This window comes from Nerophis lumbriciformis, linkage group LG06 (assembly GCF_033978685.3).
Source record: "Nerophis lumbriciformis linkage group LG06, RoL_Nlum_v2.1, whole genome shotgun sequence".
Taxonomy (NCBI): domain Eukaryota; kingdom Metazoa; phylum Chordata; class Actinopteri; order Syngnathiformes; family Syngnathidae; genus Nerophis; species Nerophis lumbriciformis.
This window is the reverse complement of record NC_084553.2, coordinates 31,838,252-31,862,450: the sequence shown is the minus strand read 5'-3', so window position 1 is coordinate 31,862,450 and position 24,199 is coordinate 31,838,252. Positions and strand designations below refer to the sequence as shown.

The 24,199-nt window shown below is 39.5% G+C and overlaps 1 protein-coding gene across 1 annotated transcript in view; it reads right to left on the bottom strand.

The window, feature by feature from the left end:
* The window catches only part of LOC133608209 (stereocilin), a 50,812-nt gene that overhangs the window by 26,481 nt on the left and 132 nt on the right, over positions 1 to 24,199 (bottom strand). The window contains exons 2-16 of the mRNA XM_061963414.2: positions 23,062 to 24,180; positions 21,227 to 21,251; positions 20,593 to 21,145; positions 17,487 to 18,371; positions 17,354 to 17,416; positions 17,157 to 17,282; positions 13,506 to 13,672; positions 13,249 to 13,435; positions 13,051 to 13,166; positions 12,675 to 12,807; positions 12,422 to 12,604; positions 5,943 to 5,981; positions 5,683 to 5,859; positions 2,880 to 3,029; positions 1,341 to 1,399 (exon numbers count right to left, since the gene is read on the bottom strand). Coding sequence (XP_061819398.2) covers positions 1,341 to 1,399; positions 2,880 to 3,029; positions 5,683 to 5,859; positions 5,943 to 5,981; positions 12,422 to 12,604; positions 12,675 to 12,807; positions 13,051 to 13,166; positions 13,249 to 13,435; positions 13,506 to 13,672; positions 17,157 to 17,282; positions 17,354 to 17,416; positions 17,487 to 18,371; positions 20,593 to 21,145; positions 21,227 to 21,251; positions 23,062 to 24,180 — 3,982 coding nt within the window. The remainder of the gene's footprint in view (positions 1 to 1,340; positions 1,400 to 2,879; positions 3,030 to 5,682; positions 5,860 to 5,942; positions 5,982 to 12,421; positions 12,605 to 12,674; positions 12,808 to 13,050; positions 13,167 to 13,248; positions 13,436 to 13,505; positions 13,673 to 17,156; positions 17,283 to 17,353; positions 17,417 to 17,486; positions 18,372 to 20,592; positions 21,146 to 21,226; positions 21,252 to 23,061; positions 24,181 to 24,199) is intronic.

The following is a 24,199-nucleotide window of genomic DNA, read 5'->3' as shown; positions in this document are numbered from 1 at the left end:
ATAAGTAATATATGAATATGTATTTTGGTTTCAAAGAAATAGCCATTGTTTAAAGACCGGAATTGACGCTGTGGTGCATTTGCTTACATGTGAGTTGAAAAATAAAGCTCATGTAGATCCACACTGATGTCCGTGTCTCCTCTACTTAACAGCCATAAAAAAGATTACAACCCTCCCAAATATATTACACTACATACATACATTCATACATTATATTACTTGAATTTACTTTCACGTAAAAATTACTAATTTTTAAGTTGTTGTGACTTTTATTTTATTTTGTAGTAGTAGCGACTTCCTCCCGGTCAACTTTCTTTGTTTTCACTTAATCGAAGTGCGCATGCAAGTGACGTCAAAGCCACATTGGGGCCTGTGCGCGTTTACACTAGAACCTGATAAAAATCACATTTTAATTGCAGAGTAAACAGTCAGCTGAAAAAAATCGGATTTGGGACACTTTGGCCTGCAGTGTAAACGTAGTCTCTGTTTGCGGGGTTTTGCAGTCTGTCTATGTTGTGACGTCACAGCGAGGTGGACGTACTTATTTAGACATTAAGTAAAACTGAAATAACCTGAAGCTGAGGGGGAGGAAATATTTTTTATTTTCATCTAATCTTGGCATGAGCATTATAACACCATCGTGCGACATGCAAAGACATCATTTCTACTAAAAGCAGCTGTTTTATGCACTCTCTGAATCGATAAGAGCGTGTGCAGGTGTACGTAATGTTTTGACCGGGAGAATCAAAAATAGTGGCGAGGACTTTAAGATATTTATTTAAACAGTGTACATTTTCAAAAAGATAAAAACGGATACTTTTAAAGAGGGTGGGGCATTGTTTCATTTGCAATCTGGGAACGTCACCACAAATAAACATCTTGCAGGGAGACTCAAAAAAGAGGTTAGAAGAGTGACTGTGGAGCAAAATGTACTCAAACTTTATACCAAAGCATATCAAATAGATAAATGATATAGACAACAAGGAAGTGTTTTAAATGCAAATTAAAATCATCATGGGTCGCCTTCAAAATTATGATATTTTACTTTGACAATGACAGAAAGGTATACAGTTATTTTTTGTATTTCTTAATTGTGGTTGTAAGACAACCAAACTTCAAAAACAGCTCTCACTATTAACAACACCTTGGAGTATAAATCAGGGGCACTTTGTTGACCTGATTGTTTTCACCCACAAGTTTACCAACATTTCATATCAAGCACCCTGTTTTACTGTATATTCATATTCCATTTAACAAATTACTCTGAGTGTCACAGTAATACAGGGCAGAGTGGATGGTTCCGTTTTAGTTGAAAACCTTACGTAAGACGAGAGACTTACCTCAACATATTGCTGGTGATGTTTTTAAAATGATGCATCCACTTAAATAGAAGCTGAGCCTGCACAGACAGAAAAGGTGTCTTCAATGAATAAAATCAAACAATATTTACTATGAGGCCATGTTTAATTAGAACATTTGTAATAATATACCATATTGCCATACACAGTATTAATAAAAAAATAAAATAAAATAAAAAAAAAAATATATATATATATATATATATATATATATATATATATATATATATATTCGTTAGGTCAGAAAAAACAGTGGCTATATCATCCCTACAAGCCTGTTTCGCAGGTTTTCCCTATATACAATGTATATATATATATACAGTATATATATATATATATATATATATATATATATACATAATTTTTTTTTACATATATATATTTTATATATATATATATTTTTTTTAATTGATTTTATTATTTTTTTTTTTTTATTTAATTATTTTTTGTATTGTCCTCAAAAATGTTTCAAAAGCTTACCCTAGTTTGCACACTACTACGGGGTTTCATTTAAAAGTCAAAAAGCACTTACAGTGAAAAAAGAGAGCTTGTTGTATAACTTAATGACCAGATGTAGGAAGTATTGAATTAAATGTACAAGTTGTTACTGTAATAGAGTAGTTTAAAAAAAAAAAAATGTGTTTGTTTTTTAAAATCTGTACCTGTATTTTCACTTGAAAATGTATTTCTTTTAAATTACAATATTGTACTTTGCCACTAAAGGAATACAGTACAATAATTATTGCATGCTAACTACACACTTGTTAGAACAAGCATACACTTCACGATTATTTTGGAAATGCAGGTTTGCAGTGCACCCGTAATTATTATTGTACACTACCATAGACAAATCTGGCTAACTATAAGACATAGAGTAACTCGTACCTACTGATTTTAAGAAGTGGCAAAATATATGTTTACAGTATTCCATCCACTCAAAGTATTTTGCTATTTAGGATTGTAATAATGTTGTAATTGTGTGTTACTGTATGCATGACCTTCATTTTGGGGTCTGAGTGCAACTAAAACAACTTTAACTTTAATCAATCAATGATACAAACACTTGGGTTCCAATATCCCCATTTTCTGGTTGACAAAATAATAAACTCACGAAATAACATGTTAGAGTTGTTGTGTTACATATGTGATACACTCATGCTTGGTATGGCATAAATTATCACCTGTGATTTGAAGTCCTGTCAGCGCTTACTGTACAGGTGATGAAGGCAGCCTAATAGACCCTAGGCTGTGACAAAAAGCTATTTAACTTCGCTATTATTAATTTATAACACATTCCTTCACACTTCTGTGTCAGAGCCAAACTAATTAGCGTGATGGAGCCTGGCGCCGACGGAGCATTAATATCCTGAAAGGCTCATCTGAAGCATATCCAATGCCTCGCAGATTAATAAGAGTGAAGCTACGAGAGTTAATTGTTCACTTTTTCCTCATTTGTGCAAGCGTGTGGGAGCCTATGGTCATGTACAAAAAAAGTCTCACAAGATGAAGTTTAATGTGCACCTGCTGTGACGACCAGTCAATGTCTTTGTACAAACTGATGTCTTTAGGGAGCTGTTGCCTCTGCACAGCCTCACTCAGTTTCCTCAAAGGGATCAATGGCAGGAGACAGTTTACATGCTGAGTGATGTTTAGCGAGTGTCGATATAAAGCCTGCTGGTAGACAATAGAACACATAACAAGAGCCACAAAACATCAATAAAGAGGAACTGCACGTGTTTTGGAAATGTGCCTGTCATTCACAATCCTTATTAAAGACAAAAACACACGTCTTTTTTTTGTTTTGTTTAGGGTTTTAAAAATGAAAAAAAAATGCTTGGAAGATGGGAGTCACCGTTGTAGCCTTCAAATCACTATAAAACCACTTCAAAACCCTCCATCACCATTTTGTATACACACTGCAAGTATATATATAATGTAGTAAGAGACACGTTCATAACAGTAAATATTTCCCATATTTTGGTCATTTTATGCATTGCCGGAACTAATGTCTAACTATGGTATTTATTTCCGTTTCCATAGCAGCGCACTTCCAACTTCTGGCAACAAATGTCTGTTCCTACTTCCGGCAACAAACCCATGTGTGTTCTAATCATGGCAGACTTGGTAATAAACAACAACGACGATTATTTTTGGACAAATGAGGATTCACAACCTTATCTTTTTGAAGCCGAATATGAGAAGGATGAACTCCTGCTTCTGGAAGCGAGCACGAAGAGCGGGTGAAACGTTGGAGCAGACGGAAGACGAAAAAGTGAGGTCGGCGTCTCTTTGAAAATGTGGAACTTGGAGCCAAGCTATTTAGACATAAATGGAGTGCTTAACTAAAATCAACTGGAGACGTCCCGGCAAACTATCAATCAAGTGAGTCACTTTAAAATTGATCATGATATACGCAGCACGTCATGCGTATATCATACGCTGCTGAGCTAGCTGTGTACAAACAAAACATGAAATAATACTTTACAGATACTGTAATATGGATGTTCATGTTTTTCAGTCAGTACAGATTGGTGTCCTATCGCATCGTGTTGTGTATTACAAACTCAAACACGATTCGGGTGCTGACGTAGAAGCGAGCGAATCTCTTGCCGTAGCTACCTCACGGCTAATACCATAGCACGCTAGAATAACAGTTCCTCAGTGTTCGCGCTTACATTAACTATGTCGCTACAGTTTGGTTATTATACAGGTTATGGAATGTAAATAAAGTATTGTTGGCGGGTTTTGGATGCATTTTCAAAGTGATTTAGAGGTAGAATTGATTGCCCCCATTACCTGCATTGCTAGCCACCTAGAATGAGCCGATGTTTGCATGTTAGAATGCAAAAAAAAAAACCTTTGTCTACTTGTCTTTTATGTGTATTGTGAACAATAGGCAAATTTCCAAAAAAAGTGCAGTTCCCTTTTAAAAGCTGGACAGTTAAATAATATGGAGCAATGATTCTCAAATTGTGGTAGGAAGCATTATCATCATATAACAATAGTATTAAAAATGCTATTGTCTGACAAATTTATATCATTTATATCAGGGATTCTCAAACTGTGGTACGCGTGCCACTAGAAGTATGCAGGCTCCATCTAGTAGTACCCCAAATAAGTCAGTAAAATATTTACTGTATATGGTGTGGATCTAGAGCAATGATCTCAAATTGTGGTACATGTGCTTAGTGGTACACCAAAGAAGTCAGTAAATGTGATGTATATGGAGTATTGTTGTTGATGTTTGTGCATGGTGTCTAATGTTACAATGGACAAAAATATGGAATATACTTAAAACTTCTGCCCTGTTTTAATGAATACTTAGGCCTAGCACACTACAGTATTTTAATGTTGGTATTTATGGTGGGACTTGGCAAGCCAATGTTTTTCTGAGATGGTACTTGGTAAAAAAAAAAAAGTTAGCGAACCACTGATCTAGAGATTTAAGCGTTGAAAGTAAAAACATGTGTGTCTTATTTTTAATACTATTATGAGTGGAGCCCTTTGGGATCCCCACAAATTTTAGTCAGATGTTTTTTTCGCAAAAAATGATGATGAAATTAAATCAATGGTATTTTGAATTATTGACCTATTAAAGGGTCCAATTACTTCAAATCAAATATTTTCTTTGACAAAAAGGGAATAAAACAAACAAATAAAAAAATATATAAAAAGCTTATAATCAACAGATCGATCGGAAGTGGATCTAGAGCAGTGATTCTCAAACTGTGGCTTGCGTGCTTAGTGACACGCCAAACAAGTCTGTAAATATGTATTGTATATGGAGTGTCATTGTTGATGTATGTTCATAGCCTGTATTGTTACAGAGGCCCAAAATAAAAATGTATTTGTTAAATAAAACTTCTGCCTTGTTTTGATGATTTAGGCCTACCACGCTACTGTATCTTAATGTTGGTCATTATGGTGGTACTTGGAAGGGCCAAGTCTTTTCTGACGTGCTACTTGGTGAAAAAAGTTTGAGAACCACTGATAGAAAGACTTAAGCGTTGGAAGTAAGAATATGTATGATTTATTTTTAACACTTTTATGAGCGTCGTCTTTTTGGATCTCCAATCATTTTTGTTGGATATTTGTTTGTCATATAAAAAATCTAAGCTTTCATTGACAAAAAGGGCATAAAACAAACATATTTAAAAAATATTTAATGAATATTGAGGCCTACTACACTAATGTATTTTCTTCTTTCAGAAGTCTTTTTTTAATATTCAACAATACGTTACTCTATTTCAATGTTGGTCATTATAGTGGTACTTGGTGAAAAAAGTTTGAGAAGCACTGATGTAGAGAAAGTAAATAGCATCACCTCCTGCATTGCATTGTACAGCATTGCTTTATGGCCAGGCTTCAGTTCAGTCAGCATGCTTTTCCAACACTGGCAGTGGGGGCTTTCATTGATCTCAGACCAGTGGAGGTTGCTTAGCACAGCAGGGGACAGTCCAGAGTGTAAAGGCTTCAGTTTACACAAAGTTTCCACTGTCAGCTGCCGGGGAGGAAAACACACTTGACACTCCGAGGGAAGCTGACCAGTGTTCAGCAAACACATTCTCCAAAATGTATACTTACATTAGTGTCTTTGGAAATCTTGGACAGTATTCGAAAAGCCTGAAAAGATGTTACAAATAGGGATCAAACCAGAAAGAAAAGTCTTCCTTCAAAATGCCTTCATCATCTTTAGTCAGGATTACTTCAAGTGAAAGCCAAAGGACAGACTTTTAGTCCTCAGACAGAGTTTATTGACTTACATTCTATACATTTCTGTAAAAGTAGCATACAATTAGGAATGGGTACCCAATTCCATACCAGATTCACGTCAAAAGAAATGGTGCCCTTTTTCGATATCTTTGTTGTACTTGACGTCACAACCAGTTTCAGACTTGGCACAAGCTCAAGCATTTGGCCGGGAAATATTTAATGAAGAACTCATAGTGGACTTAGCCGCACTCCCTCTAGTTCAGGGGTCGGGAACCTTTTTGGCTGAGAGAGCCATGAAAGCCAAATATTTTAAAATGTATTTCCGTGAGAGCCATATATTTTTTTTTAACACTGAATACATGCGTGCATTTTTAAGTAAGACCAACATTTTTAGAGTATAATAAGTCTCTCTTTTTTTTAACAACATTGTTATTCTGAAGCTAACCAATAATAAATAAAATACTTGGGGATGTGCACGAGTACCTTATGGTGCCAGTAGAAATTTGGTATGAGGGACAAAAGCATAAGGTCGAGGTAGCTGTAAGTACGCACCTCTCGCACCCCGTAATTTGGGGCACAAATTGGTCGGGGTTTAGACATGTACTGACACAATGCGTGGGGGTGCGTTCACGGACCGTAGGAAAGGGGATTATCCGCGCAGTTCTCAGTGGCGACGCGGGTCCATCCGACACTGCCGAGCGGGAACCGGTGGGGGCTTCGCGGGAAGACCCCCCCGTCCTCCTATTGGCGCCCTACGGAGGATTTTCCCCTCGAGCAATCTCGCGATGAAACTTTGTGCGCGTCCTGGGACCAGGTGGATTACATCGACGGTCAGCTGGTGCGCCCGGGGAAAGTGTGGGTATTCCCCCATTTTTCAATTATTCGAGATATACTGAGTGGGCCGTGACACTCAAACTGGGGAGGACCACACCCAGTTGTTGGTGCCAAAAACAGTTTAATCCCATGTCTGGCCACATGGGGTATGATAAGACAGTTAATCAGGTCATGGTCCGATTCTATTGGCCGGGCCTCCGGGCAGACGTGCGCCGTTGGTGCGCTGCCTGCCCGGACTGCCCGCTGGTGAACCCAGCGGCCACCCCAAAGGCGCCCTTGCGCCCATTACCGCTCATGGAGGTCCCTTTCGAGAGAATTGGGATGGACCTCATTGGACCATTTCATCCGAGCACACAGGGATTCCGCTTTGTGTTAGTCCTGGTGGATTACGCAACGCGCTATCCCGAAGCGGTGCCCCTGCGCTCTACCTCTGCTAAGAGTGTTTCGCAAGCTCTGTTTCAGGTCATCTCCCGAGTCGGAATCCCGAAAGAGATTCTGACTGACCAGGGCACGTCCTTTATGTCACGCACGATAAAGGAACTATACGGGTTACTGGGAATTAAGGCCATCCGCACCAGCGTATATCATCCATAAACAGATGCTGTTGGAGAGATTGAATAAAACGCTGAAAACCATTATCCGTAAGTTTATGCACAAGGACAAACCGAATTGGGATGGATGGCTGGATCCCCTAATGTTTGCGATGCGGGACGTACCCCAGGCCTCCGTAGGTTTAGCGCCTTTTGAGTTATTGTATGGCCGGAGGCCTCGTGGAGTGCTGGACGTCATTAAAGAAATTAATTAATGCGACTTCTTGAACAAGTGCGATAGAAAACGGATGGATGAATTAAAATGCATGAGAATGTTTTAAATTTTGAACGTTATTTTTAACACTGTGATTACCAGCGGAATTATTCAGTACTTATCCTGTTAAGTAATGTCAGCTAAGATTTATCTGAGAGCCAGATGCAGACATCAAAAGAGCCACATCTGGCTCTAGAGCCATAGGTTCCCTACCCCTGCTCTAGTTAATGTTACACTTTTTCATGTCAACCAACTAGAAGAAGGTGCCTAAAAGTACAGTAAGGCCCAAGGTTGCTAACTGTCCCTTGAAAAACGGAATCATCCCATATTGAGCTGTCAAGGGACGCCCTATGTCCTGTATTTTTATGACCATAAGAATAATTAATTATCTGACAAATATCAATAAATACTATAAAATGACAACAGCTTCAAAAAAGTAAGCCAATCGATGCCAGTGTGTCTCATTGGAGTTTGACTTTTCCGATATCTTTGAGCAATAGCTTTGTCTTGGCTATCAATCTGTTGTCCGCCGAACGGGCAATCAATTAAATCATTCCAAATGTGACTTTATACCACAGTGACAAAAAAAAGGAACAAGTGCGGATGTTCAGAGATCATTTTTGTTCAACGACAAAGCTACATGTGGCTATCATGTATGTGCTAGCTCGCTTTTTGAAAGTATCATTTAGCAAACCTTCTCTTTTGTTGTCATCATAATGTCTTGTCCTCAAAACACTAGTTGTGTATCTAAGTTGTTGGACATAAACATAGTGTGTCCAGCTTTATGATAATGACCCTAAACTTTATAATAGTGACATTACACTTTATGATAGTGACACTACTTTTTATGATACTGACAATACACTTTATGATACTGACAATACATTTCACGATTGTGACAATACACTTTATGATAGTGACACTACACTTTATGATACTGACACTACATTTCACAATTGTGACAATACACTTTATGATAGTGACACTACAGTAACTCACCAAAAGGTCAAATAATATTTCCTTCTACTCTTTGTATTTTTACAAGTGTTCAGTTTAGACATGATGATTGTATTTAATGTAATAATTACCACGATTTAGCATAAACACAATGAGTTCATGAATAAAGCACAAGTGAAATGGAATACAGTGTAATCAAAAGACATATAGCTCACCTCTCCTTTGTTTTTGTCAAAGTAGCTCTCATACTGATGAACGTAGGAGATATGTTCTTTCATAAAGATGAACATTGAATTTGTTCTGTTTTAAGTTAATCAGGACACATTTTTGTTTATTTTATTCTGTTAACTTTGTTATTTTTGCAGGCAAAAATTGATAATTGAACTTTTTTACAACTTACTTATTATTATGTGTTTCTCATGTATTTATATTGCTCCAAGACTTATGCATTGTGGGGGGGGGGGGGCGTGGCCTGCGGTCCTGCGGAGAAGCGGGCCGTGTCAGGACTGGCCTCGAGATTAGCGGCAGGTGCGTAGATGACACAGCTGTGAGTGTTTGTCTGGTCACCTGTCGCTCTGTTAAAGGCAGCAGTCGGGAAGGAGAAGGGAGTTGTTGTTGATGGTAGAGAGCGAAAGCAAGAGGGAGACGAGACAATGACTGAAGGAAAAACATTATTGAAAAATAAAAGCTTGTTCCAAACCATGCACGCAGCTGTCACGTCCGTCCTTGGTGGTCTGAAGGACCCGGATGGAGGAAAACCTCCACATGCATCTATTTAAATTATGTCAAATAAAATGAAATATATGTCTGTGTAGATTGTCAGTCATAATGTCATGTAACCCACAAAAATGTAATCAATGCAACTGGACTCATCTGAAACATATTCAACAGAGAGTCCAGTTGCATCCATTCAACATTTGTGGATAAAATAAAAACTAATTTCCCAAGGGAACAACCAAAAAAATGTAGATCCTTTTTTCAGAAAGTTGGCAACTCTAGGCTCCACTTTTCAAAATGTGGTAGGTAGCTCAATGCTAATTTACATTGGATATCCTATAGACATGCTACTGATTAGCAATAACCATTTTACATGGCGATTTTAATACCTCCAAATGGGGTAACGACAACTACAACTAAGATGTACGTTACAATCAAACAGCTGCTGTGTAAAAATGCAATACTTACAGTGTAAACACTTTGTAGGACCCAGCAAACATTTAAGTCATATTCAGCTTAATGGAAAAGGCTACTTTCCGACTAAGGCAACACACCGTAGTCTATACACTACAGCCATCTAATGTAATTACTGAGCAAATGATACTCAGTAATGTAAGAAAACAATATATAACAAATAAAGGATGGGTATTCTTTACATTTTAAATGATACTTGTACCAATTCGATATTTGCAAAAAACGATGTCGGTGCTAAACTGTGCATGAACCGGTACTTGGAAAATGTGCACATTATTGTGTAAAAGAAAACGAAATGCAAGAACCTTTTCACGCTCATGGAATTTTGTGACATTAAAGTTGAACAGACCAGTTATTTAAATATTTCAATTATGATTAAGTAATACATTCAAAAATATGTAATATTCACAACAAATATTCATAATTACTGCAGCAATACAGAACATAGATAACGTGCAAAAGCGACTTTTGTAATGTTGATACTCATAGTTCCAGGGGTTCGTGAATTAAACCTTGCTCGCTGGAACCTTCATTGGCGTATAATGAGGAAGTGCTGTGTTATTGTGGCTACTATCTAGCTTTCTGTCGGGACGCTATATTACTTACAAAATGTTACTTGTACAATGTCATCGCCAGGCGCTTGTTGCAGGTGTTCAAGTCTGCATTCATTTAGCACTGAAATGACGCACCGATAGTTTCTTCTTTTTTTGGTAAGTGTACTACCGCTGATGCAGGCACAGGTGTCATTATGGAACCGAGTTTCGATGCTAATCCTTAATAACAACTGGACAGCACAGTTATCAATATCAGCTCACTGCTAAATGGTGTTGTTTTTTATTGTTAAACAGTTACGATGTAATAACACATTGAATACACATAAAATAATACCGGTATCTATTGCCAGGTACCAGGAATTCGTACCGTGTCAATTCAAATGTGAAAGTTACCCATCCCAACATACGACAGCATTATATCAATGTTCATCGTTTTCTTTCCTTTAATTTGGTTTATATTTTGATTGATTGACGACCAGCAGGGTGTAGTCTGCTGTTTGCCAATCATTTACAGGAGAAACTGTAGAAAGAAGCTGGATGGACAGTTGTCAAAGTTAGCGTTAGGTAGCATTAAAGCAGGACCATGTTACACACACATACCCATTGCTGCTCAAATCACCTTCATGGCCTTACAGACTGTAGGGAATGATAAACTCTAACACTACGCATAACTGTCAGGTCGTTTCAATATTTAATTGATGGTTTGTATTATTGATAACGGTGACAAGTATTAAAAGGCCTGCCACTGCATATTTGAACACACCTGTTTTTTTCTCACATGACTGTAGATCTGGGTTGTCAAACGTACGGGCCGCGGGGCGGATCAGGCCCGCGAACAGGTTTTATTCGGCCCGCAGGATAAGTTTGCCAAGTATAAAAATTAGCTGCTTTTTTTTTGAACGAAAGAAACTGCTGTTCTAAATGTGTCCACTGGCACAATAGCAATTCTGTTAGGTAAGCAAGCTGTTTATACCGGTGCCAAGCGGGAGGTACACAGTAAAGGGGGACTGTGGCTCCTCTTCCTCGACCCACATGAAATTTAAAACCTGCCATTTTATGTCTTCTGCTTCGAACACATCGTTATTTGGCACCCTTGTTGCCTCAAAATGTCTCTGTCAAACACAAAAGGGAACTTAACCCTTTTGAATAGTTTTTACCTCCGTTTTTTACGGTTTGTTGACATGACAAAGGAGGTATTTGATACCTCAAAGAGTTTACATGTTGTGTTTTTGTTCAATCCCAGAAAAACTGTGACTTAAAGTTTTATCCTAGCTTTGTAGATACACTGAGACAAAGTCTAAGCTCATTGTGTTTTTGAAACTGCACCAATTTCCTCAGAATTTACAACAAATTTGAAGTGTTTTGGGGGGACGGCGTGGGAGAGTGGCCGTGCCTGCAACCTGAGGGTTCCTGGTTCGATCCCCACCTACTACCAACCTCGTCACGTCCGTTGTGTCTTTGAGCAAGACACTTCACCCTTGCTCCTGATGGGTCGTGGTTAGCGCCTTGCATGGCAGCTCCCGCCATCAGTGTGTAAATGTGTGTGTGAATGGGTGAATGTGGAAATAGTGTCAAAGTGCTTTGAGTACCTTGAAGGTAGAAAAGCGCTATACAAGTATAACCCATTTACTATTTTCTCCCGAGGATTATTTGTGATATGTACGTTTTCAGAACGTGCTTGTTCTATTTTGGCCAAAGTAAAACAAAGACAACAACCTAAGTTGTCTTTATTTTTAAATGATCATGCCATGATTTTACCATTCCGGCACACTTGGGAATAGATTTTCCTCCATGCGGCCCCTAGCTGAAATGAGTTTGACACCCCTGACACCCCTGCTGTAGATGTTGCTCAATGTGTACAAATTGATGAACGTAAATATACCTAGTTCTATACATAATTACTTCCTTGGCGATTCAGTTAATTTTGACACAGTTACACTAAGATCCTGTAAAGGTGGGAAATGGTAAAAAAAAACAACAACACGAGGAATAAACAACCTTCCTGCTGACCTGTGCTGAAGAATATCTGTGTATTCCAGGTTGGGAGAGGAGCTCCAGGAGTTGTTGGGAGGGAAGCGATAGTGAAAAGGAGGCTCCTAACTTGGGGAGAAGAGCACTGAGACCAGTCAAGTCTGCAGGAGCCATACTGCTGGCATTCAGCGTCTGCACTGTCGGTATCAGCCAGGACGAAAGCTATCCAAATGGCAAAGACAAAAAGGTAATAACATTCAGAGGATGTTTTTTTTTCTGCAGATGCACTCACCCTGCCACTGGCACTAATGATGCCCTCAGAGAGGCACTGGAGCAGCTGCCTCTGGAGAGTGGACGACACAGCTGAGTCGTGAAGAAATGAATGCAGGTCAGGTGGATCTAGGTAGCATGCAAGGACGCCAAGTCTGCAAAACAACATTCAAACTATGACCATGACATACTGGAGGTATGATGCAAGCGAATTGCTGTATTGCACTCAAATGTAACCATGTATTCATTTTCCAGGAACCATTCATTACAAACTGTACAAGTGTCATAGGTAGAAAAGCAGTACTTTTGTTTTGAAGACATTAACAAGGACATACTCAACAAAATAATCATTCTGTAACTTGTAACCATGGAAATGTGCAAACACTGAACTGCCTCACCTCATGACATCATTATCTGTGAGATTTTTATTCTTGGTAAAAATGGTCCGAACAACATGGCGCCCTCTCACACCATCCAGGCTACTGTTGCCTAGCAACTCCACCAAAGGGGTGAGCTGAGATAGAAAATAGTTCATATTACTTTGAAATGGCTGATGCTAAAGGAACATTATGGAACGAGTGCTAGCATCCCCCAACCTGTTGTGAGGTCAGTTGCTGAAAACAACTGATAGGAAGGTAAGGCAGAAGAGGGAGGATGGAACTGAGGAAGTATGGTGGCCAGGTGGGGACATCACCCAACACACTAGACTGCAGGAGTCTTTTCAAAAATGCCTTTTTCTGTGGTGACTTCATCCCTGAGCTGTGGTCACGAATAGCAGTCAGCCTTCAAAACAAAGACAAAAAAGTCTACCAGGAGGACACTGATTTCAACCTTTGCATAGTCAGCAACTTACACGCTGTCGTTGGCCATCAGAGAGGCTGGGAAGCTCATGATGTCAGAGACAGACATGAATGGGATGAACTGGGACAGGTCCACGAAGAGTTCTGGGGTCACTTTTTGGAATTTATGGATAAAAGCCGCAGTCATTGTTTCCAAGGCCTGCAGCTCTTTTTGAGAGTCCTGGCAGGGGAAAAATTAACAGGACAAAACAGATGTAGGTTCAAAAAAGATCACTGGTTATACAATCAAATTTGATTAACCACATGAGAGTCTAACGTTAAGCCCAGATGGATTTGGACAATTTTAACTTTATATACCACCACAATAACAAAAGAGGACAAATATAATCTTAGAGAAAAATGTAATTTAAAACATTTGTACATACGTACAACACTTAAGACCTTCAGTATATCAGTATGTGGAATTTAATTATGGAATGGATTAAGCATAGAAATCAAACAATGTACTAATATGATCCACTTCAAGAAACTCTTCAAACTTAAAGTGTTTACAAAGTACAAAGAAGAAGAACCATGATAAACATTCTGGATTTATCTCATCCATCCATTCATTTTCAAGATAATCTTACTCATCTCATCATATTATGTATTTATTTATTTATTTTTATTGTTATTACTTATGGGGTATATTGTGAATAAATTGAGAACAGGAAGCGAACAAAAGTTTTAGCAACTGCTATGTAAAGGAAAAGGGGTAGGATTAAATACGCTTTGCTTCTTCCTACTCCTTTTCGAACATGTTGAATAGAGAAACTGGAAATCATGATGCATCATGTTGTATGCTTGCATGTTCGAAATAAACTCAAACTCAACTCCACTCAAAAATGTAATTGAAAAACCACTCAAATATGGATTTCCATTTTTGTTTTGATTTTTGTTTCAAGAGGTTTCACAAAAATATGACAATGACTATTTATGAATTGCAGCCATTATGTACACAATTGGGCATGTTCCGTTGTGCAAAGTGGAATTGAAAAAGATGACGTTTGATGTCCCTTGTAAATTTGTCAAGTACTGTATGTTAGAAATAAACAGAATTAAAATAACAAATATATAAACTGCAATGGAAAAACGTGTCTTTTTCCAGGAGATTAAATGTGAAAAAAGGTATCATAATTGTAAAAATAACATAATCCACCATACCAAATATAACATATTTGTTGATGCACAATTCTTATATTAGACAAGAAGACAGACGTTGTGATGTTTATTTTTTAAATAATGCGCCACTAAATTCTTAAACTGATCAAAATATGTCAATATTACATGTTACTATGACTTTGCCTTTTGTTACATTACATATATGGTTAGTGTGTATTCAAAACCTAATGGACGTGTTTAGATGTTTTTAAAGTGCTTTATAGGCAGAATAGAGCGACTCACAGGTGCTCCATTGTAAGCAGACTTTTCATCGCATTTATTTACCATTTAGAATGCCTTAATAGAAAACAGATGTGTTCTTGTCTTACATGATTGTGAATGATTGGCAAAATTCCCCAAAAAGTGCAATTCCCCTTTAAATTTGGATTAATCCGAATTAATCACAGGCTATTACGTGTTTGCATGATTTAAATTAACTCCAAAAAGACTGTTTGGACACAAACGCAATTCTATTGTCAGTATGTCATCCAGGAACATTTTTAAATGTTTTACTTGTATGCACATCATTTGCTCAACAGTTTGATCTAAAGTCCAGTAGGGGTGTACAACCCCAATCCTAGGCAGGTCTCGCATGAGAGGAAGAGAAGGAGTTGCTGAAAATGAAGGAAAGCACCACTCTGAATAGCAACTGATGCTGTGGTCAAAGTTGGAATTGAAACAAAACACACTTTAAGATATCTATTACTATATCTCTAGTGCCATCTTGCGGATAAAGTGGATAGTGCACTCCCCCAATTCGTCACGTTTCATGTGTCATGTAAATCGTGACGATTGGGGCCATATAAAACCCTCTTCTTACTGTATTTTGGACAACCCGACGATTGGGGCCATATAAACCCCCTTATTACTGTATTTTGGACAACCCGTGCTGCCTTTAAGGCAACCATCTGCATGTGCCGTCAAACTAAATTGTGTGATTAATCTGCGTATATACATGATTAACGTGATCATTTTTGCAATAATATACATACAGTGCTCTTCTTTATTGGGTCTCTTCTAGCACACAAAAAATTTATTCATATAGATTAAAAATGTATATTTAATCCCAAATTATCAAAATGAATACACACCAAACCTGTGATTAATCTGATTTTAAAAAATGTATTAAAGTTTGGCAGCACCACTTAAAACAGAAGCAATATGTTTGTTTGTCAGAGCTTCTATACACAAGCATTCTGTTGTGTTGAGCACCTACTACAAAACACTAGTTAAAGATCCTTTATATGACAGGAGAGTTCTGCTGTTGTTAAAGGGGAACATTATCACAATTTCAGAAGGGTTAAAACCATTAAAAATCAGTTCCCAGTCGCTTATTTTATTTTTCGAAGTTTTTTTCAAAATTTTACCCATCACGCAATATCCCTAAAAAAAGCTTCAAAGAGCCTGATTTTAACCATCGTTATATACACCCATCCATTTTCCTGTGACGTCACACAGTGATGCCAACACAAACAAACATGGCGCATAGAACAGCAAGGTATAGCGACATTAGCTCGGATTCAGACTCGGATTTCAGCGGCTTAAGCGATTCAACAGATTACGCATGTATTGAAACGGATGGTTGTAGTGTGGAGGCAGGTAGCGAAAATGAAGCGACACAGGAGAAAGCGAGGACGAATTCGGCGATCGCCTTCCAACCAACGATTGGTATGTGTTTGTTTGGCATTAAAGGAAACTAACAACTATGAACTAGGTTTACAGCATATGAAATACATTTGGCAACAACATGCACTTTGAGAGTGCAGACAGCCCAGTTTTCATCAATTAATATATTCTGTAGACATACCCTCATCCGCTCTCTTTTCCTGAAAGCTGATCTGTCCAGTCCAGTTGGAAATGCATCTGCTTTGAGTGTCGCAGGATATCCACACATTCTTGCCAACTCTGTCGTAGCATAGCTTTTGTCGGTAAAGTGTGCGGAACAAACGTCCAATTTCTTGCCACTTTCGCATCTTTGGGCCACTGGTGCAACTTGAATCCGTCCCTGTTCGTGTTGTTACACCCTCCGACAACACACCGACGAAGCATGATGTCTCCAAGGTACGGAAAACAGTCGAAAAAACGGAAAATAGCAGAGCTGATTTGACTCGGTGTTTGTAATGTGTTTGAGAAAATGGCGGATTGCTAACGTGACGTCATCGCCCCGAGAGCGAATAATAGAAAGGCGTTTAATTCGCCAAAATTCACCCATTTAGAGTTCGGAAATCGGTTAAAAAAATATATGGTCTTTTTTCTGCAACATCAAGGTATATATTGATGCTTACATAGGTCTGGTGATAATGTTCCACTTTAAGGACTGACGTAAAAAAAATCTAGTCAAAGAATTTATTTTTGACGGGAGTGCTCTATTTTTTAGAAACTGCAACAAAAATGTTAGTCAACTAAATTTGCCAGTTGGTCTGACTATTTGTGGGCAAGATTTGGCATGCGAACCAGCAGTTGAATAACATGAATTAAAAATGAACTGAAGCGTTCAAACAAACCCGACTGGTTTCAACTTGAATGTGATCCCAGCTTCGATGCATATGAGAGAGGAACCTCTTGACTGCATCTTTCTCTGCAGACATCACCAGAGTGCGAATGCTCTCTCCTGGCATCTGCAGATATTCCTATAATGAGATTGAATAATTCACCCAAACAGCAAATGCATGGAATGTACAGTAGATTCCCATTAGTGTACCTGCAGAAGAATCCTTAGAGCAGATGAGTTGTTGTCCTGCTGAATGAGGTCCCATAAGACAGGCTGATGTGCAACAACCAAAATGAGGAAGTTAGTGCCTCCTTCAGGAAAATGTGCGCACAAATTGTCTTACACTGAAGCAGCTTAATAGGTTCTCTTTAAGAGTTGAGTCCCGTTCCCGGCGAAGGAAGACTCCCACGGTGTGAAGGACGCTCGTGGAGGCCTCTGGCTGCAACGTGCTCCAGGATCCATTGTCAAGAAGACTGGAGAGGAGGATGGCCTGACCCAAACCTTGTCGGGCCTCCCTCTCGCCCTCATCCAGACCAGAAGAGAGGCCTACCATGAAGTCCAGCATCCTTAACACATAACCCAGCGCCACAAAAAACCCTTGGTTCTCCGCTCCATCTACCTGGCACACACTCAGTTTGTGCAAAACTTCCAGGATCAGCGGTGCTGGGTCCACACACAGCTGTGACGTGTCAAACTCATATTGTGCAGGGAGCATGTCAAAGAACCGCTGAAGTAAGCACTTGTTTTCTTCTACCTGTGCTCGGAGATCTGCACAGACATCAAATAAGTGGGGCATCGATTCCAGCAGCTGATGGTAGAGTGATGCGTTCAGGCACATGTACTCTCTCAGTCCATGTGTGTTTCCACACACTTCCAGCATGGTTATATTGAGGAAAGTCAGCGCAGGCCACTCCTGGTATTGGCAAGTCCTGTCAGGGGTATCAGTAATGGAGGTGTTGTGTTGTTTGAAGCAGAACGCTGCAGCCCAGCTGCCTTCTGGGAAGGACCGGTGGGAATCTAGTGGTTCTCTTCCACACAAAGCTGAGATAAGGGCTGAGTTGTTGGGCAAAAAGCAGCGTCTGAAAGTCTGGGCACTCACCAACCTGCTACTGCCCAACTGAGACAGACATCCTTCCACAGGCACTCGACTTACCGCTGCACCGCTTGATAGGCGCACACACAACTGCTCTATACTCGTCTGGTTAAACAGATTGTTTGCCCTGGCAGCCTGCAATTAGTGAGAGACAACTGTTATTGTTTGGATTCATTTGTTTCGTAGAAGAAAAGTATTCATCAGCCTATTTGAGTACAAACATATCGCAACATGACATGTTGTGTTGAAAATGCTGTATTTGACCATCATTTCGAAGCAATTAGGATTACGTTTTCAACCCTAAAAATGCATATTCTTTTTTAATTTTTTTAGTAAGTAATATGCTTTAGTTGTCAACTAAACCGTGGGCTCAACAGCCATAAATTAGGTACACCTACACAATCTGTAGCATCTCTTGTATCATACATTCTGCAATTATAAGATAAAAGATACAAAAGTGATAATTGCAGGTAAGTAACCATGTTTATACTTTACATTGTAAATGACAAATTATGAAATGATTAATTAATTGGATGATGTTTTGTATTGTTGTTAGGGGCTTTGTAGCAAGCACAACAGCAAAGCTCCTTAGGGAGGTTGGAGTCAGGGGGCAGGCTCACAGACGGGCCATTAAAGAGCTGGCCAACACAGCAGAGAGGACAAGCCATTGGTTGTGGTTGAGGAGGAGTGACACCAGCTGGGCTGCTAAGGTTAACACCTAATAGGACGCACACAACCAGGGATTTGATCACCCTGGGGTGGGCCCTTCCTCGGCAGAGGGTGTCTTGTGGTAAGCCGGGCCGAAACACCCCGTGACGCTGGGGCACACAACTGAAGATGTGTCCCAATGGTGGAAAAGCATCCCAGCAGTGTCACCTAGCCTCATTTAGGTATGCGGTCAGGTGCAAGCCTGGCTCAGGGAGGAGGACGCCCCTGCCATGCAGAGTCCCCAGGGATTGTACCAACTAGTCCTTTCAACAAAATCCAAAAAAATTAATTGTAGTAGTAGCAGCAGTGGCACTATAATAATAGCAATATAGTGGTACCTCAATTTAAGAGTGTGTTGAGATAAGAGCTGTCCCTTGGCTTATTGTAAGCAAGCAAACATTTGAGTCACAAGCATCCCCGTCATTAGTTGACATAGTCAATTTCACAGTGAACCCCGTAAGATCCAACCAAACCATCTAGTCTTACTTGCTAGCATCATCTTACAGCAACAGATGGACATAACTTAGTTTTCTAACCATGGTAAGGAATTGTAACAATCATTGGTACTTTAACTTAAAGTGTGTGTGAAGGATAGTGCTGACAAGAAGAAGTGGATGATATCCATTGAATTTAAGAAAGAAATAATCAAAAACATGATCTAGCGTGTCACCAACTTTGCGAAGAAAGTCAAGCGTAGCACTGCTAGTCTGCCCCATACTGATAAGTCTAAGTGGCTGGTGGGGTTTTTTTGACTGAGAAGCAATTGAAAGGACTTTGAAGACAGCTCTCCAAGCTGTACATTAATATTAAATCACTTCAAAAATCTACTGTAGTTGTTAGAGGTACATTTTAATGTATTTTTTTCATATAATATTTATTATCTCAAAGTTTGTTTTTCTCTTTAAAAGGCCTTGCATTGTTCTGTTTAAACACATTATTGAAATTGATTTCAATAATGTTTCAATGGCAGACATTTGAGAGACAAGTGTTTGGCGTGAAGAGCTGTCACAGAACCATTCATTGGGGTACTACTTACTGGTTTGTACTTTTTTTACCGATGCTGTATCATTTCCTATCCTGGTGCTCTTATTTTGGTTTTACTTTCTGTTGGACTCCTTGCTTTGCTGCACCTCCACTTTCTGTTTAGTTTCCTTCCAGCACACCTGTTTTCTATTAAAAATCAATTCTACTTAGAGCCACCCGTTGCTCCTTGCCAGTGCTGGTTTATTGCCTTTTTGTCAGTGTGCAAATAATATAATATCCTTGCACTAGCCTTTTGTTTCTGCTGTTTATTGCACTCTAAGTAAAGAAATAAAGAATTTGACCTGAACGCCGGCTTCTGTCTTTGCATCCTGTGGTCACGCCATCAACCAAGACGATTGTATTACTTTAAAAAATTCTTAAAGGTAAAACATACTTTTTGCTAATGAACCAGTATACATGCTGTAGTAAATGTTGAATTTCCCAGTATTGCCAGTATTGCCAATTTGCCAGTAGTGATGCAAAACAGCACTTTGTCATATTGTGTTCCTAATTATATGACTAACAAATGGATGATATCGTTTGACAGTGTCATTCTACAGGTGTACCTCATTGTGTGGCGGGTGGGTGCATATGCTAAGTAGAGTCGATATGAGGCGGTCCTTACCTGGTGTGCTCTCTGCAGCCAGAAAGAGGAGTTGGTGCACACGGTGTTGTTGAATTCATGAGCAAAGTACTCACTGCACACATGGACCCAAAACAAGTCCTCCTCGGCCGCAGACAGGTACCAAGCTGCATCAGAGCAGGTGGCGAGCAGGTCCAGACCCATCTCAGCCACAACAGGACTCACTGAGCCATTCTCTCCTTCAAACAGTTTACAGTAGAGGAATACGGTGAAGTTGGAGACACCGGTCAATCCTGGGATGGAGTCATTGCACGCCGCCTCTAGGATTTCTGCAGTGGATGAGTACTCCATCTCTCTTTGAGTTTCACTCCTTGATCGTGGCTTAGTGGGTAGGTGTTGGCGACGTGTGCCAGGGAGAACACGAAGACGTTTTTGATTACTTTTTTGGGAAGATTTAAGAGTTGAGTTGGCAGTCTTTTGTCTGTAGCCGTTTCCTTCATCGGGGGGACAAGACAGGAATGGCAGCGTTGTTGGGAGACCATTGGTGCTAACACCTAAAGCCTGGGTGTTCCATGTCACATTATGTCTTATACCCCTGCATTTGCATAAACACATGAGGAGAAGCATCGGTTATCTCACTCAGACAACTTGTTGCTAAGCATATGGAGAACATTACCATAAGATCAGCTGCCTCAGATTGCCTTTTGGAGAGAAATGAAAACAAGTATGAGTATGAGTTGGAAAAAGCTATAGATGAGACAAATCCCTATAGATTCAATTTACTTACAACAATAAAAGGGCAAAAACATTAACGTCAACAAAAGATGCTCTCAGTAATCATAAATGCTGTAGATCTCTTTTCTATACAACTATGGAGGCCACTATCAGAGACCTAAATATGTTATGTTCCATCTAAATATATACCAAATAGATTACAATATAATCCTATGTCCATAACCAGTATTGGTGCCCAATTATCAGGCTGTGAGAAAGTACAAAGCAATTAATAATTTATTCCAAAAAATATATACATGTCCTCAGGCTTTTTTAATTCCAATGACTGATCCCAGCATGTGGGGACTTTTATTTTAATACAGTAGTGTACCAATATGTATGGAGGGCCAAATGTCAAAATTAAATAAATACATTTTCAAATAATTACTTAAATGTGTCATTAAGTAATTATAATTTGAATTAAATACAAAAATGTGGTAATAAATTTCATATGTATTGTAAGATTGAATTCAATGATTCAATTATTATTTCATTATTTATTGTTTTAATTGTTTATTTATTGTATTTAATTAATTATTGATGGATTTAATTTAATAATTTAAAGATGTATTTAGTCATCCATTGATTTATGTATTTCATTTTGTCCGATTTGGCCATCGTCGGCGCTTCATGATTTTATTTTATCCGTCAAAATCAGTCTTAAATTCTAAATTAAATCGTAAAATAATTAAATCACGATATAATGAATTGAATTGTGACATAATATAAATAATGAAAATATTCAATGTAATTTTACATGAAAAATTAATGTCACATTGAATAAAACATTTATCCATCCATCCATTTTCTACCACTTATTCCCTTCGGGGTCGCTGGAACCTATCTCAGCTACAATTGGGCGGAAGGCGGGGTGCACCCCGGACAAGTCGCCACCTCATCGCAGGGCCAACACGGATACACAGACAACATTCACACTCTAGGGCCAATTTAGTGTTACCAATCAACCTATCCCCAGGTGCATGTCTTTGGAGGTGGGAGGAAGCCGGAGTACCCGGAGGGAACCCACGCAGTCAACAAGTAGATTATTAATTAATTTTCTACCACTTGTCCTTAATAATATTGACAAAATAATAGAATGATAAATGACACAATATGTTATTGCATATGTCAGCAGCTAAATTAGGAGCCTTTGTTTGCTTACTTACTAATAAAAGACAAGTTGTCTTGTATTTTCACTATTTTATGTATGTATTAATTAAAATTACAGTAATTATTGGCACATTTAAATAATTAAAGATGTATCTAATTATCTAATTTTGTTGCAATTAGCCCTCCCTGTCATCTTTCTAATTGACACACAACAAACTCTAGGTCAAGTTGCCCAAAGTGGAACCCAGCGAAGGATGGCTTCCCAAATTTACTCTAACACATATTCATACGAACCTCTTTCAAGCTCACAATAATTAATGGCATGTCTGCAAGGCTAACAAGTTGCCATCTATGGAATGTGACAATCTTCACTACATGGCGGTATAAAGCTGAACTCCTCTGTGTTTGGCCCGTGGCCCACCAGCACATTTTCACTTTGGCCCATAAAGGCAAAGAAATTGGGCACCCCTGCTTTAGATATTATCAATACAAGCAATATATATGATTTGCACTGCACTGAGAGGCTTTCAAATAAATTGCAAACACTGCTGCTGTAAAAAGCATACAACCTGAGTGGCTATAACTGTATATTCTTAAATACAGCTACTTATGAGTGCATAACCTCACCTACGGAGCATTGTCCTCTTGCATTGGACTGCGGCACGTCCACCAAGCTGCTGACATCCTCAAGCATAGCCATGGTAACTTGTGACACTTTCTTTCTCAAGTTACCGTACACGGAACTGCCTACCCTGTGCAGGAGGCCCGTCCTAAGCCCATCCAAACTTTGCACAAGTGCTATATTTTTTTGTCCCAAGTTGCCTCCACTCGAACGTGACAGTGCTTGCAGGAATAAGTGCCGCATAGAATCTGGATCCTCCTGCGTTCCCTTTGTGTCCTCCAGAAAAGTATTTTCTGGCAGTAAATCCTGCCTCATGGCTTCAGGAGGCAAGCTGAAGGGTTTAATGCGTCCACTCGAGCCTTTCCTGTGTTCCGCATCCTCCCCAGCTGAGTGCAAACTGACCATGGGCGTCCAGTCGAGTGTTTCCAGGAGGCGCAGGACATACTGAAGCCAGTTCACTCCAAAGGGACAGTCAGTACGACCTTTCAGTTCGCAGATGAAACCCTGCAGGCCTGCGCTGGCCTGTCCGTACGTCCCACTGATCAGTGCCTGCAGAGCGGTCTCCAGCACGGCGCTCACTGTCCTCCAGTGCTGAGACAACAAAGTCAGAAGGGGCTTGTGAGGCTGACGCTGAAAGAGGCTTGTCAGGCTCTGTAGCAGCCCCAGCAGCCAGTCCCAGTGTGGGCTGCCTCTCAGGGACAGAAACCAATCCTTCACTTGGATGCTGGGTCGAGGCGGCACTCGGCCGTTCCATTGGCTCTGTGCAGCATTACCTTCCGATTGGAGAAAAAAATACAGCACTTTTTCCCACAGCTGGTCATCATCCGTATCTACGGGAGCCTCCTCTAGTCCTGCACTCATATCTTGGAGATACTGAGAAATGTTGAAGAGGAAGCCAGAAAGACTATGTCGGTCAATTGGCTGGTTTAGTGAAGCCAAACTCTTACCAGGAAGTAGACCACTTAGTGTTTGAAGGCCCCCCAGTAGACTATTCAACCAAGGGTGCAGAAACACATCCTTGACTGCTTCTTTAGGGTTCTGTTGCGGATTCCAAGCACCTTCTTTACTAAGTTTTGATAGGAGCTCCTTCAGAATGACATCTCTCTGGAGCTCTCTTCTCCTTCCTAAAAGGATTTCCATTAA